Raw genomic sequence first — 16,437 nt, 5'->3', positions numbered from 1 at the left:
TGCCGTTCGACCACTGCGCCACTACGCGGCTCCGTTAAAGTAGCAGCCACATAAACAAATTTTTTTTGAACAATGTACAGACGCAAGCGCTCATATACACGCGCATACACTTATCCCGATGAACGCACACACGCACACCCTATCTTTATGAGCACATTCAAAAGACTGAGCAGGCAAGTCACTGTAGGCACCTCGTCATCGACAGAAACGTCACCGTAGGCACCTTGTCGCCATATATGTTTGTCTGTGTTTCCCTATTTACAATAAGTTCACCTTATATTACAAAAATGTGTATATTAAAATTTCCATATTAAATGTTATACGGTACGGAAAATGGTACCAATCCCCAATTGTGATACTTTCGTGCAATTAACTCCACCGCAGCCTGGTATATATGTACTCCCTCCGTTCCTAAATATAAGTCTTTTTAGACATTTCAAATGAACTACAACGTACGAATGTATGTAGACATATTTTAGAGTGTAGATTCACTCATTTTGCTTCGTACGTAGTCACTTGTTGGAATCTTTAAAAAGACTTATATTTGGGAACGGAGAGAGTACTACTGGATAAAAGAAATTAGAGATCTTTATTATAGACCAATTCATATATAGTACGCCCTTATCCTTTTGCATTCATCTATCCTATCTTCATCCGGTGTCTTGCAACATTATGTTGGTTTGGATCAGCCCTGGCATGGCACTTGCGTACGAGGAGGTTATGCATGCCCGCTTTTCTTTCACTTTCCCGGTCAGGCCACGCACGTTACACCCAACATCGTATGATTTGGCAGTCTAACCCACGAGCTAGACGTTCTAAAAAAAAAACCACGAGCTAGACTCGGTTCTTGCGTATACCCAGGCTCGAGGACCAGTAAAACCCAGCCAGTCTCCGCTAAAAAACAGAAGTAAAACCCAGTCTAACTAACCGTTTAACACCCAACCATGCATCCTCAAAAAAAAAAAAAAAAAAAACCAAACCATGCATATCGATCAGGGGATAACCCTGGGAACCCGTCCATGCCTTTAAGCTCGGCCTCTCTCATCGCCCAGCCAGATCACAACAAACCTCCTTCCTCTTCCTCAAGTCAGCCGCCTTTTCCTCCCCGGCGAGCAAGACGCAGCTCGTAACATGGTCGGTATCATCGGCAATGTCATCACCTTTGGCCTCTACCTCTCCCCTGCGTAATCCATGCACCCTCCTCTTGCCCCATCTGTGTATATGGAAGGTGGTTGTTGGTAGCTTTTGTTTCCTTGCCTGTGCGTGCACGCAGGCCGGCGTTCTGGAGGATATGCGCGGCCAAGGACGTGGAGAAGTTCAAGCCGGACCCCTACCTGGCGACGCTGCTCAACTGCATGCTCTGGGTCTTCTACGGCCTCCCCATCGTCCACGCCAACAGCACCCTCGTCGTCACCATCAACGGCATCGGCCTCGCCGTCGAGGCCGTCTACCTCGTCATCTTCTTCATCTACTCCACCATCAAAAAGAGGATACGTACATCCCCTATCAATTCCTCTCACAGCCCTTTTCGGGTGTTTTAGTTCGTTTCTGCCCCTAATTGGCTCTAATAACCTGACATTACCGTGCACGCGTGCAGCGGAAGATGCTGATCGTGCTCGGCGTCGAGGCGGCGTTCATGCTGGCCGTGGTGGTCGGCGTGCTCCACGGCACCCACACCCACAAGAAGCGCTCCATGATCGCCGGCATCCTTTGCGCTATCTTCGGCTGCATCATGTATGCCTCCCCGCTCACCATCATTGTACGTACAATCATGATCGACCCATCCTGTCTACTCTTTAATTCTTGGACCCGTTTGTTGTTTGTTCTTCTGATGGCGCTGTTATTTTGTCCGGTTTTATTTCGAACTCAGTTAGTTAGTTGCGTGTAAATGCCACACGTGTGGTGTTAGAGATAGGACATGCAATAGAGAAAAAAGAAGAACGGACCAACATAGAGGAACACAAGATTTTAACATAGAAAACCTCTCCAATATGAAGTGGAAAAAACCATGGACGCTGGCCAGCAAACTTCATTATATCGGGAGAGGTTACAAACGCCGGAGATTTACAACGACGAACTTATCCTATGTGGCGGCTTACAAAGAGCTTATCCTGTGCGACCGGCCTCCGCTCCGCACCGTTAGAAGTTGGCCTTTATAGAAATTTGGACCACAACATAACGTCTAACCAACATTGTCCTCGGCTTATGGATCTGTACTTGCATTGCGTGTATGTAGCTAGCCAACCAAACTCTCATGTTAGCTAGCTATTGAGTGACGTTTCATAGTCTAACTAAAACCCGTGATCCAGCGCTTCATCACAAACGATGTGCCATGCCTAGCTAGGGGATGCATATGCACGGATAGTGCATGATCCTGTTTTCATCATTGCCTTTTGTGATCCTTTCGCTTTTGCCAACTCTATGAGTTTATGATGGTTCCCTTATTTTTAATAAAAATGGGGCGGGGAAACCCCTTTTCGTAAATAAATAAAATATAGGCTGATTCCATGAATCCTATGGGGCCTCCAGGTCTAGAGTCCATCAATGTAGCTGCTGCTAATTAACCAGGGATTTATTTTACTTATTATCTTGATCATACATATTTGTTTCTGAAAAGAAAAAATAGATCATACATATTTAATGACTCAGCCTTTGTGCTTTTAACTAATGCGAGTACTAATAAATATTGTATTGCTTGCAGAGTAAAGTGATCAGGACCAAAAGTGTGGAGTACATGCCATTCTTGCTGTCGCTGGTGAGCTTCCTCAACGGCTGCTGCTGGACGACCTATGCCCTCATCAAGTTCGATCTCTACGTGATGGTCAGTGTGCACTACATACACATCTCAAAAAGTTCCAAACCCAGCCAGACTTACCATCATCATCGATCTAACTGTCATGTGATGATCCTAGTGTACACTTTGCATAGATCTAATCAATTGTAACGCCCTCCGTTGATTCTGTGCAGATCCCCAATGGCCTCGATGCATTTCTCAGCCTCGTCCAGCTGATCCTATACTTCTTCTACTACAAAACGACCCCCAAGAAGGAAAAGATTGTCGAGCTGCCCACTGTTGTTGTTGACGGTATTCTGCGGCAATCCTGGCGGGTTCCTGATTCTGGTATGTATTGCTGGAATTTAGTCTATTTTGGGCAGCCCAATAATTATTTCAGAAATTCCTAATAAATCCTAAAGGCCCACTCAGCCCATTTGTGCAAGGCAAGGGATACTACTAAAGTTTAGTCCCACATTGCTAGTTTAGTGGGAGTTGGACCTCCTTATATGGGAGGTTCTTTCCTCACTTGTACGAGCATGAGAATAAGAGGGATATCCACGCGCGCTCCTCCGCCGCCCGCCTCGCCACGCCACGCCTCGTCACGACGCGCCGTGTGTCGTGGAATTGTCACGGCACATGTCCTAAGGTGAGGACTTAGTCGTGAGGCCAACGCATCTATGTGGTAGCTTGAGAGGGGTTGAGCGGAATCGAGAGACGCAATACAAGACAGTGATTTAGACAGCTTCGGACCCCGAGAAACATCATCCGGTAACAACCCTACATGCTGTTTGAGGCTAGGTCTCATTATCATCACGAGGGAGTCACCGTAAACCGGCTCTCCTTTTTGTGTCTAGCCCTAAGATTGTTTCTCTTGCTTGTAGCTTGTCCCTCCTTGGAGAGCCCTGCCCCTCCTTATATAAGTTGAAGGGGCGGGTTACATGTGGAGTCCTATTAGGATTAGGACTAGTCTATCTCTAATACAAACCGGATACAAGTCCTGGTCTTAACTCCTTGTAAGGTAAATATTCCTCATGCCTTTCCTCTTAAACCGGCCCACCATTAAACGTGAACCGGCCTTCTGAGTCTTGGGCCTTGTCATCCGTCTGTCCCGCATGCCGGATCACCAGTGAGTCATAATGACCAGGTGGGTTGCTTGTAAACCGCTAGGTCAGGGCGGGTCGCCAGTAACTCGCCAAGTGTCAGTGAGGTCTTCAGCTAAACCGCCAAGTCCGGCCGGGTTAACTGCCGGCCAGTTTACACCACGGGGTATATCCCCGACATTAGCCCCCAGTTTAATTTGGATTTATCCATGTTAAACTGATCCTATAAAACAAATACAAGAACAAATTTGATAGATTATGCTCCGGGTTAAGAATTCTTGTAAACCGACATCTGATCATCCTTAATTCCTTGCCATTTCCTTCTTTTAGAAAATCCAGGTCAATAAGCTAGCTTCATACTCAATTTGCTGACATTGGTTTCTCATAGAGAAATATTATGAAGAATAATCCACTTGAGTCGGCTTCCAAAGCGTCGGATTAAGAAATATGGATCTTGAAATACTCATATGATATTCAACTGGTTTGAAGATGCCGAACTTGCCGGTTTATCATTGCCAGAAATTGCCAGGTTATATGACTGATAATTCCGGGTCATGATTGTTGCTAACTCCGGTTCCTGATTGTTGCCAATGCCGGTTTATGATTATTGATGATGCCGGGTTGCAAACACAGGGTCATAATAATTGGTGACGCTGGGTCAATCTGGTTTGCTCAAAACAGAGAATTTGAAAATATTTCTCTGATAATAATATAATACTTGTAGCCCCCAAGTATTGAGCAGAACAAAGTGATGGCTTAAGACTTGCTTCAATATAAATACTGCCACTTTCGAAGAAATCCATGTTGTTCATCCCAGTCACTAGTAAAAACTGAATACTCCATATTATGTAGCCCCCAAGTGCCGGGTTGTCATACTTGCAGCAACCTGGGACTTGTAATTGACTGATGCCCATAAAACTTGAATTGTTGACAGGAGCAATTGGTAGCCCCCAAGGGCCGGCTCATTATGATATGATGAGTCGGGTCTTCAATAAGGCCAATAAAAATGACTTTGCATTAGCCCCCAACTGTCATGGTGCATGCTTGCAGCGACATGAGACTTGCATATTTGATATAATCTCAACTTGAATAGTGTAGCCCCCAAGTGCCGGGTCGTAAGCCTGCAGCGACTCGGGACTATTCCTTCCATTGCAAAATAAATCATATTCATCGACAAAATAATATCCATTGCGCTAAAGCGACTTTGAAAACCTCAATCATAATATTAATAACCATAATAAAAATCCAGCCATGTTGGCTATTCAAGATAATATAATCCGGTATGAAAATCTTATTCATCCAATATCATAATGAAAATTCAGCCAAGTTTGGCTATTTGAATAATATAACCCAATCATTTATAAGCGCATGATTCCAATGGCGCAATCCAAATATATACTGGCGACTTATAGTCCGAAGCCAGGTCGGTTTAATAAACACCGGACAATTTCTCATCATATACTGGCGACTTATCGTCTTAAAGCCAGGCTGGTTTAATAAACACCGGATAATTTATCATCATACTGGCGACTTATAGTCGAAAGCCAGGTCGGGTTAGTTAACGCCGGTGATTTATAATCATGCTTTATTCAACCTGTGACATTGAATCACATCGTTGGTTTACCAACTTTTTGTAATAGGGGTAATAACCCAGATTTTGAGTACTGATAACTCCTTCCATATTGTGTCGGTTTATGATAAAACCATACCAGGTTGTGATAAACACCGGTTTAACCACATATAATACTGGCGACTCGTAGTCAAACCAGACCGGGCTGATAGTCTCCGGATTATAACTTGATCGTGTACTGACAACTTGTAGTTGAAAGCCGAGCCGGGTTGATAAACACCGGTTTACTCCATAATAGGATGGTAACAGAAAATCAAACCGGGCAGATAACCTCCGGATTAAGATTTGACCGTGTTCCGTCAATTTGTAATTTGACAGTCGAACCGGTTTAAGAATTGTCGGTTTAAAATGGAACAAAAGAAATATTTATCAAAACAAAATTTCAAGCAAAAGCAATGATAAAACCATTTGCAAAAAGAGGCGGTTTAAGCCGATCAAGTGGCATTACCATGGTCGGACACGACCAAGCCCCCAGTAGGCGTAGCTATGGTTCAAGTCAGCCAGGTCCCCACATGATGCATTGGCATTATGTCGATCAAGAGGAGTGACGATGGTTCGGGTTCGACCAAAGCCCCCAAGTGATTCTGTGGCCTTAGGCCAATCAAGAGGCGTGACTGGTTCAGACGTGACCAAGTCCCCAAGTGATCTTGTGGCTTTCGCCTATCAAAAGGTGTTGCATTGGTTCGGATACGAACAAGCCCCCAAGTGATGTTGTGGCATTGAGCCGATCAAGAGGTGTAGCTATGGTTCGGATACGACCAAGCCCCCAGTGATCAATAATATGATAAGCCAATAAGGCATGATACCTATGTTTGAATGGCGCATCATGGAAGCAGGTCCTCTTTGGCACCCTTTAACTTTTTGCAAGAGATAAATCCTTCTTGAACCGGATGTTAAACCGGATATTGAGAGCTTCAAAGCTTCGTGGGAGACATCTTTCTCTTGAACCAGATTTTAAACCGGAATCTTCATTTTCAGTTGGAAATTTTCTGACGGCCTTTAAACTCGAACTTGCGAGAAGTTAATTCCTTTTTGAACCGGACATTGTTAAACCGGATCTGAGCGCTTCAGAGCTTTGTGGGAGAATAAATTTCTCTTGAACTGGATTGTAAACCGGATATTTGAGAGCTTCAGTGAGACTGACTTCCCTTGAGCCGGATTTTAAACCGGAATCCTTTCTGATGACCCGGATCTTCTTCATTGAGCCGGGATTTTGTAACTGTCATATACTTTCTAAGCCGGAAATTTTCTGACGGCCTTTAAATTTTCATCAATATCACAGTAGCCTCTAGGACCGGGTTATCTTTTCCTCCATCGTCCTGGGTTTCTTAAACCGGCTGAAACTGGTAAGATTTGCTGAGTCATGTCATCGTAGCCCCCGAGTCTCAAAGGTGACTCGAGGAGTTGGCTTGAGACTCTCCATATTTGACCGTGATATAAACCGGCCTAACTTGTATATCATTGATGTTGATAGCACGATGTGAATCCACAGAAGGTTGAGGTGACTGCGGCAGGTTATAAATGATCTGTATAAGCCGTGTCGACAACTCGGCCAATGGTTCCTTCCAACTGGCTATTTGAAATTAACCAAACTGTAGTGGCGGCGACTTGCGTGCCTGCCCATTGATCCATCCAGTGTAGATCGCGGTTGATGGTATATGATAATTTTCCTCCACTTTGTTGAAAGAAAAACCGGGCTACCCAAGCTGTGACTTGTTCATACTCAATAAACATCTCATGCAGACAGGTGCGGCCCAGTGTGTCGATGTAAACCAGGCCGCGAGAGACGGACGGCAAAGACGACCGCAGCTTCAAAGACGACACAGACAGATGAGTCGGCCGCGGCGTAGTAAGTCGGCGCGGGCGGGAGAATCGGCCGCGGGGGCGGACGACGAGTCAGTCCTCTGTGTTGATGAAGCAGGGGCGGCGACTTGCTCCCATATCCGTCTAGTAGTATGGCACGGAGGAATGCCAGTGCAAAATTATGCCAGCGCATGCTCCATATCCGCAGTATAACAATATCTTTGTCAGGAATAATTATCAGAATTCCTATAGGTCTCGTCCTCTTTCAGGCAGTGCATCCAATATTAATCTGGCTATGGATCCTTGTACATTGAAGGAAATAACAACAGCAGCTACGAGTAGACCATCCGAGTAGTATGCCCAATCAGATTTGAACGTAAGTTGATGGTCTCAGCAACTTGGTGATTTGACGGCTTGACGGATTTCTAGATGCCGTGCATAACAGCCGCCGAGGAAGCTGATCGCGTCCAGCCGATTGCACAGTGACGCAAAGATTAAACTCCTGTTTGCCATTTTGTCTTAGCAGATCGCCCGGCGACAGTGATGGACAAATCGTAGAGTCAATTTTTTCTTGAACCTTAACTCTCGTATATGTCGTTCTGGCTGATTGCCATGGAGACTATGTAGATCCTTCCAAACTCTTTCTTCTTCATCTGGAAATTTGTGAGCTTCTCGAAACCTTGGGATAGATCCCTTCAAGAACTCAACACCACCGTGCGCAGGCCCCACGGTGGGCGCCAACTGTCGTGGAATTGTCACGGCAGATGTCCTAAGGTGAGGACTTAGTCATGAGGCCAACGCATCTATGCGGTAGCTTGAGAGGGGTTGAGCGGAATCGAGAGACGCAACACAAGACAAGGATTTAGACAGCTTCGGGCCCTAGGAAACATCATCCGGTAACAACCCTACATGCTTTTTGAGGCTAGGTGCCGAGCGTGGAGTTTGAATGCGAACGGTGCAGCCCTTCGGCTGCTGGCTGTTCGCTTGGCCTCCGTCTCTTCGTTTCGCCTCCCGTCGCTGCCCTCTCGCCTCCTTCTCTTGCGCCTATAAAAGGGAGGTCGCTCCTCCCAGAGAGACGCACCAGAACTTCTTCCTCCTCTCGCCACAAGTTCCTGAAACCGCACCTCTTTGAGTCCTGTACGGGAGAAGGGTGATAAGGTTTTTGGGGAGCGCTCCGCGCGACTACTGACTTCTTCATCACGGACTCCGATGACTACTTCCCCGACGACGACTTCTTCCCCGACGTCTACAACCTCATCGACGACATGGCTAGAGAGGATGTCGACCCCAAGTCCAGTGCTTCCGCTGCTGCTGTCCCATACGTATTCTTGTTCCTTCTATTAGGAGTCCTGCTACAGTTCTCGCCTCTAGTTTCTGCCTTATATATGTTAGGTTCTATGTCGTATAAGCAGCTTCATCTAGTGTCTGTTCTAGATGTGTTTACCACAAGTTCATATATGCAGACGATGTTTACCTTCTCTCTGTCAGGTTGCATGACTTGCTTTATATTTCCTATATTAGTCATGCTTTATCTAGTATTTCCATTAGCAAAATTATTGGGTAAATTGCTCATATTTCCAACAATCCAAAAACCTTATTATAGGCAATTTACCCCGAGTGGTTTTGCTGCTTCCATGAGACCTCCTATGTTTGAGGGTATCCACTATAAGAGGTGGCGCGTGAGAGCAGTCTTATGGTTTCAAACCATGAGTTGCTATGACGCCACTCTCGGCAAACCTGAAGGAGAGCTTGATGCTCAACAAGCACAAGCTTTTCAGAAAATGGATACTCTGTTTAAGGCTGCTCTCTTGAGTGTTCTTGGTGAGAACATAGTTGATGCTTATGTGTCAATTGATAATGGAAAAGATATGTGGGATGCATTCGAGGCCAAGTTTGGGGTCTCGGATGCTGGCACTGAGCTGTACATCATGGAGCAATTCTATGATTACAGGATGACTGAAGAGCGCTCCATGGTTGAGCAAGCTCATGAGATACAGTCATTTGCTAGAGAACTTGAGCACTTCAGTTGTACGCTACCGGACAAGTTTGTTGCCAGAGGTATCATCACTAAGCTTCCTCCTTCATGGAGGAACTTTTCTACCTTGCTGAAGCATAAGAGGCGGGAGTTTTCCGTCCCGGATCTCATTGGCACTCTTGATATGGAAGAAAAGGCAAGAGCAAAGGACACACGTGCTCGAGGTATTGAGGGAGGATCTAGTGCCAATGTGGTACAGAAGCAGAACTTCCAGCCCCACAAGTTCAAGAACAAGGGCAAGTTTGATGGTAAAGCAAAGTTTGATGGGAAGAACAAGGTTGTGCAACACACGAACTTCAAGAAGAAGAATGGTAAGAAGAAAGGTGCTTGTCATGTGTGTGGGGATCCTGATCATTGGGCTCCTAGTTGCCCTAATCGCTATGACAAGCGTCATCCTGGGAAAGGCGGCAAGACCGCTAATGTTGTCATTGGAGACACTGACATGAAGGATGCTGGGTATGGTATATTTCCCACTATTCTTTCAGTATGTCATTCTCCTGACTGGTTGATTGACACGGGTGCTAATGTGCATGTATGTGGTGATATTTCCATGTTTTTGTCTTATCAGACCGCAGGGACTTCAACCGTGCTGATGGGCAACGGTTCAAGTGCTTCTGTTCATGGTGTTGGCACGGTCGATCTGAAGTTTACTTCGGGGAAGATCGTGCGGCTGAAGAACGTGCATTATGTCCCCTCCGTCAATAAAAATCTTGTTAGCGGATCTCTTCTGTGTAGAGATGGCTACAAGCTTGTCTTTGAGTCGAATAAATTTGTAATATCCAAGTATGGAACCTTTGTTGGTAAAGGCTATGAGTCAGGAGGCCTGTTTCGTTTATCCTTATCGGACGTTTGCAATAAAGTTGTTAATCATATTTGCAACAACAGTGAATCCAATGTGTGGCATTCACGACTTTGTCATGTAAACTTTGGTTGCATGTCGCGACTAGCGAAGTTGAACTTAATCCCTAGTTTCACTACTGTCAAGGGATATAAGTGTCAAGTGTGTGTGCAAGCTAAGCAACCTCGTAAGTCTCACACGACTGCGGAAATGAGAAATCTTGCACCACTAGAGCTCATACATTCAGATCTATTTGAAATGAATGGTGTTTTGACAAAAGGTGGAAAGAAATATTTCATGACGTTAATTGATGACTCCACTAGATACTGACGTGTGTATCTTATGAAATCTAAGGATGAGGCTTTGAACTTTTTCAAGATCTATAAAGCTGAAGTGGAAAACCAACTTGATCGAAAAATCCAGAGGCTTAGGTCCGACCGTGGTGGAGATTATTTTTCCAATGAATTTGATGCTTTTTGTGCGGAACATGGTATAATCCATGAGAGGACGCCTCCCTATTCACCTCAGTCAAATGGGGTGGCCGAAAGAAAGAACCGTACTCTAACAGATTTGGTTAACGCCATGTTAGATACTTCGGGTCTCTCCAAGGCATGGTGGGGGGAGGCGATATTGACTGCATGTCATGTCCTAAACCGAGTTCCCACAAAGAACAAAGAGATAACTCCATTCGAGGAATGGGAGAAGAAAAGGTTAAAACTCTCTTATCTACGAACATGGGGTTGTTTGGCGAAAGTCAATGTTCCAATTCCAAAGAAGCGGAAACTTGGACCAAAGACTGTGGATTGTGTTTTCCTGGGCTATGCTTTTCATAGCATTGGCTATAGATTCTTGGTTCTAAAATCTGAGGTACCTGACATACATGTCGGTACGATCATGGAGTCGAATGATGCGACTTTCTTTGAAGATATCTTTCCCATGAAGGATATGGCTACCTCATCTAATCAGGAGATGCCTAGTTCATCGAATCAGGAACCAGTTACAATTACCGAACCTGCCATTTCGATGGAACACTTTGAAAGTCCCGTGGAGGAGAACAATGAAGTTCCTACTAGGAGCAAGAGACAGAGGACTGCAAAGTCCTTTGGTGATGATTTTCTTGTGTATCTCATAGATGACACTCCCAGTTCTATTTCAGAGGCCTGTGCATCTGAAGACGCCGACTACTGGAAGGAAGCGATTCGTAGCGAGATGGATTCCATCTTGGTGAATGAAACCTGGGAGATAACTGATCGTCCTTGTGGGTGCAAACCTATAGGATGCAAATGGGTATTCAAGAAGAAGCTTAGGCCTGATGGTACTATTGAAAAGTACAAGGCTCGGCTCGTGGCTAAGGGTTATACCCAAAAGGAAGGTGAAGTCTTCTTTGATACTTACTCACTTGTGGCTCGACTGACCACTATTCAAGTTCTACTTTCACTAGCTGCCTCGCATGGTCTTCTCGTTCATCAAATGGATGTTAATGTTAAGACTGCTTTCCTAAATGAAGAGTTGGATGAGGAAATTTATATGGAACAACCAGATGGGTTTGTACTATATGGTCAGGAAGGGAAAGTGTGCAAGTTGCTGAAGTCTTTGTATGGACTTAAGCAAGCACCCAAAAAGTGGCATGAGAAGTTTGAAAGAACTTTAACAGCTGCAGGCTTTGTTGTGAACGAAGCTGACAAATGTGTGTACTATCGCCATGGTGGGGGCGAGGGAGTTATCCTGTGCTTGTATGTTGATGACATACTGATTTTCGGAACAAATCTGAATGTTATTAAGGAGGTCAAGGATTTCCTATCTTGTTGTTTTGAGATGAAGGATTTAGGAGTGGCTGATGTCATTCTGAACATCAAGTTGTTGAGAGATGATGATGGTGGGATTACATTGCTTCAATCTCACTATGTGGAAAAGATCTTGAGTCGCTTTGGCTATAGTGACTGCAAGCCCTCTCCAACACCATATGATGCGAGTGTGTTACTTCGAAAGGATCGAAGAATTGCTAGAGATCAATTGAAATATTCTCAGATTATTGGCTCGCTTATGTACTTAGCCAGTGCTACAAGACCTGACATCTCTTTTGCTGTTAGCAAACTGAGTCGGTTTGTCTCAAAACCAGGAGATGTGCATTGGAAAGCTCTAGAAAGAGTTTTGCATTATTTGAAAGGCACTGCTAATTATGGAATTCACTACACCGGGCACCCAAAGGTGCTTGAAGGGTATAGTGACTCAAACTGGGTCTCAGATGCTGATGAGATAAAGGCCATGAGCAGTTATGTATTCACTCATGGAGGTGGCGCTGTTTCTTGGAAGTCTTGCAAGAAGACCATCTTAACGAGGTAAACAATGGAAGCAGAACTCACAGCACTCGATATAGCTACGGTTGAAGCAGATTGGCTTCGCCGGCTCTTGAATGACTTGCCGGTTGTTGAGAAACCTGTACTGGGTGTCCTTATGAACTGCGACAATCAAACTGTGATCACGAAAGTGGGCAGCTCAAAGGATAACATGAAGTCATCAAGACACGTTCAGAGAAGGTTAAAGTCTGCCAGGAAAATGAAAAACTCCGGAGTTATTGCGTTGGATTATATCCAAACGTCTAAAAATCTGGCAGATCCTTTTACTAAGGGTCTATCACGTAATGTTATAGATAATGCATCGAGCGAGATGGGTATGAGACCCACAATATGAGTTGTTCACAGTGGTAACCTATTCTTTGTGATTGGAGATCCCGTGGATAAGATGTGGAAGACAAGCTGTTGGTCAACTGGGAGGAGAGTACCCTTACTGCTAAAATACCACTCCATAAAGATGCAATACTCTCCTAATCTGCATGGCAGGTTGATGTATATCTTAATGTGTTCTAAGTGGCTCTTTGAAGCAGAGATGTTGTCCTGCAGAACATCTTTTGAAGAACACACCTATATGAGTCTGATTGTTAAACGTCGCAATCTATGAGAGTAGGGTTCTCTCTAGTAAACTCATGAAAGGTCTCGGAGTATGACGCATAAGCTCCACCCGCGGGGAAGACCCACTGTAGCCAAGTATCGGTCAAGGCTTTATGTGAAGCTAGATTCGCAGAAAACTTGTAGTTCAAGGCCCAGTCCACTGTTCAAGTTGCTTACTAGTGTAGCATAGAGTTCTAGGTGGAACTTCAACTTAACAGTCTCCACTACAGCACCGGTATATAAAACAGTGTTTTGGAACCAAAGGCAAATTTATGTGTGCCTCTGGGATCTGGTGGGGGATTGCTGGAATTTAGTATATTTTGGGCAGCCCAATAATTATTTCAGAAATTCCTAATAAATCCTAGAGGCCCACTCAGCCCATTTGTGCAAGGCAAGGGATACTACTAAAGTTTAGTCCCACATTGCTAGTTTAGTGGGAGTTGGACCTCCTTATATGGGAGGTTCTTTCCCCACTTGTACGAGCATGAGAATAAGAGGGATATCCACGCGCGCTCCTCCTCCGGTGCCCGCCATGCCTCGTCATGACGCGCCGCGGGTTGCGGGCTACGGGAATGAGCCGAGCCGATATCTAAATTTTTGCCACGCACTACGGGTATACGAAAGGTCACACGAAAGTTTGAATGCGAACGGTGCATCCCTTCGGCTGCTGGCTATTCACTTCGCCTCCGTCTCTTCGTTTCGCCTCTCGTCGCTGCCCTCTCGCCTCCTTCTCTTGCGCCTATAAAAGGGAGGTCGCTCCTCCCAGAGAGACGCACCAGAACTTCTTCCTCCTCTCGCCACAAGTTCATGAGCACTGCGCTGCTGCTACGATCTTCCCCATCCCGGCTTGTGGCATGCACCGCAGGTCAGGACAGTAGGCCTCCGAAACCGCACCTCTTTGAGTCCTGTACGGGAGAAGGGTGATCAGGTTTTTGGGGAGCGCTCCGCGCGACTACTGACTTCTTCATCACGGACTCCGACGACTACTTCCCCGACGACGACTTCTTCCCCGACGTCAACAACCTCATCGACGACATGGCTGGAGAGGATGTCGACCCCAAGTCTAGTGCTTCCGCTGCTGCTGTCCCGTATGTATTCTTGTTCCTTCTGTTAGGAGTCCTGCTACAGTTCTCGCCTCTAGTTTCTGCCTTATATATGTTAGGTTCTATGTCGTATAAGCAGCTTCATCTAGTGTCTGTTCTAGATGTGTTTACCACAAGTTCATATATGCAGACGATGTTTACCTTCTCTCTGTCAGATTGCATGACTTGCTTTATATTTCCTATATTAGTCATGCTTTATCTAGTATTTCCATTAGCAAAATTATTGGGTAAATTGCTCATATTTCCAACATGTATTTCCTTCTAGGGCCCTACTCGTCGGTGGTGCGTTGCCTTCGAGCCTAGGCGAGAGGGGAAAGTGTTCCCCTCTATGGGTGTCGAGGTGATAGCGAGTGCCTGAACCTCCGAAAAATCCAGATTCTTGCATAGTGTCGCTGTTGATTTTTCCAGTCCGGGTCATGTCTCCTTCCGACAGTGTGTGTTTTCTATGTAGCTGTGCAATTTGTGCACGTCGGTATACCTCATGCAGATCTCTATTTGTGGGACGAGTGTCTCTGAGTTCCTTTATTTCCTGTCTGCGAAGTATTCATTCGAGTTCAAGGGTGAACCACTTCGCTTGCGGACGGTGCGGCATTCCTGGAGCCGGGACGAGAAGGCAGGGGCCTTTTTCTGCAGTGGAGATGGTGGTATAGTGGCCAACGTATACGCTAGACGATGGCTTACTCCTATCATGTATGTGCCTCCTTCAAGCTATGTGATGCTCCAGTGTGTCGGCTCCTCTGGTGGACGACGGCCTGGACTGATCAAGCTCAAGATGTTTTTTAATTTGATTTTTTCAGTTGTTTGTGATGTCTATGGGCAAATAGCTCCCATGCGACGTCGTTGGTGTGAATTGTCTCTCATGCGACGTCGTTGGCTATAATAGCTCTCATGCGACATCTACGTTGGAAAAAATAGCTCCCATGCGACACTGCTGCCTAATCCAAAGACACATGTTTAAAACTCGAATCAGGTGAGTGGGACCCACAGCGTGGGACCCACTAACTTATCCAACTCAGCATTGGTCAGGTGAGCAGGACCCACAACATGGGACCCACTAACTTATCTAGGTCAGCATTGGTACAAGAGGACACCGAGCCGTGGCCCGAGCCGTGCAGCACCCGAGCCCATCCTCCCCCCCTCCCCCCTCCCCGACCGTTGTTGTTCTTCTTCTCCGGCAACGGCGCGCAACAATGCCGTTCCGGGCCGCGTCCTAGCAATGTTGAGCTCCGCTTCAGCCTCCCGCCGCTCATGGTCGCGCTATGGCGCAGTGCCCATGACAAGGTGCCCTGCATGCCCACGTATCGTACCCCTGAAGCGGCTAGTCACAACGATCGACAAGAATGGCAACCTTGGGCGGGAATTCGTGAAATGCGAGAGCAAACCAGAGCAGGGAAAGGTGAGATTTTACTTCTCAATATGCCAATTTTGGTTTTTGTCTCCCAATTTCATATTTGCCCAATTTTCCCGATTTTTCATCGGATTTGGGATTTAGGGTTCATCTTTCCAATTTTAGAAATTGAAGCAATAAACCCATTTTGAGTGGCTAGATGAGTACATAGAGCGGATTCAACTGGAGGGTGCATCAGGGGAGCTCGATTTACCGTTGGAGGCGGAGAAGTTGGGCAAGTTTGGATCGGGCGCGTCTGGATCTGGGGCCCCTGGATCTGCCCATTCCATTGGGGCTACAGTGGGGGATGCAGTAGTGATGGCAGAGCTGAAGAAGCTGAACAAGCAGATGAAGAAACTCATCGAATTGCAGAAGCAGGGCAATTTGATGGGGCTGATGGCCGGACTTTTTTATGTTTGTGTAATTGCTCTCGCATTTGTTTATGTGATGATAATTAGTCGTAAGTGAATAGATTGGGCATCATTTGTAATCGTAATGATATGTATATTTGAATAAAAAGTGTTGCGCTGTAGCAATTCAGCATGTCCTCTCCACTCTGTTTCGGCCCCGTATTTTTAGTTCTTCAGTTCGTCATCAGTTTCAGTTTCAGTGGTAGAGGGAGAAAAGGAAAAAAAGGTTCGTCCACAGCCCGTTGCCCAAAAAGGCCAGACCCATATAGAAGTTAGGCAGGGCCGAATAGAACATATCTAGGCCCATTGATAAAAGAAGTGTAGCTAGTGCAAAAAAAACTGCACATGGTCATTGACATCGATATATCTTTTCGGCTTTAGGTTATTTCACAAATTTTAAGTTTCCT

The 16,437-nt window shown here is 45.7% G+C and overlaps 1 protein-coding gene across 1 annotated transcript; it reads left to right on the top strand.

Annotated features, from left to right (window-relative positions):
* Positions 1-1,131: 1,131 nt before the first annotated feature.
* On the top strand, positions 1,132-16,088 carry LOC125554666 (bidirectional sugar transporter SWEET6b-like). Its single transcript, XM_048718149.2, has 6 exons — positions 1,132-1,184; positions 1,274-1,483; positions 1,591-1,759; positions 2,702-2,821; positions 2,968-3,121; positions 15,781-16,088. The coding sequence occupies exons 1-6, from the start codon at positions 1,132-1,134 to the stop codon at positions 16,086-16,088; spliced, it is 1,014 nt and encodes a 337-aa protein (XP_048574106.2).
* The last annotated feature ends 349 nt before the right edge of the window (positions 16,089-16,437 follow it).

This window comes from Triticum urartu, chromosome 7A (genome assembly GCF_056163025.1).
Source record: "Triticum urartu cultivar PI428250 chromosome 7A, HENAU_Tu73, whole genome shotgun sequence".
Taxonomy (NCBI): Eukaryota; Viridiplantae; Streptophyta; class Magnoliopsida; order Poales; family Poaceae; genus Triticum; species Triticum urartu.
Note: the sequence above shows the minus strand (reverse complement) of the source record. Positions and strands in the feature narration are given on the sequence as shown.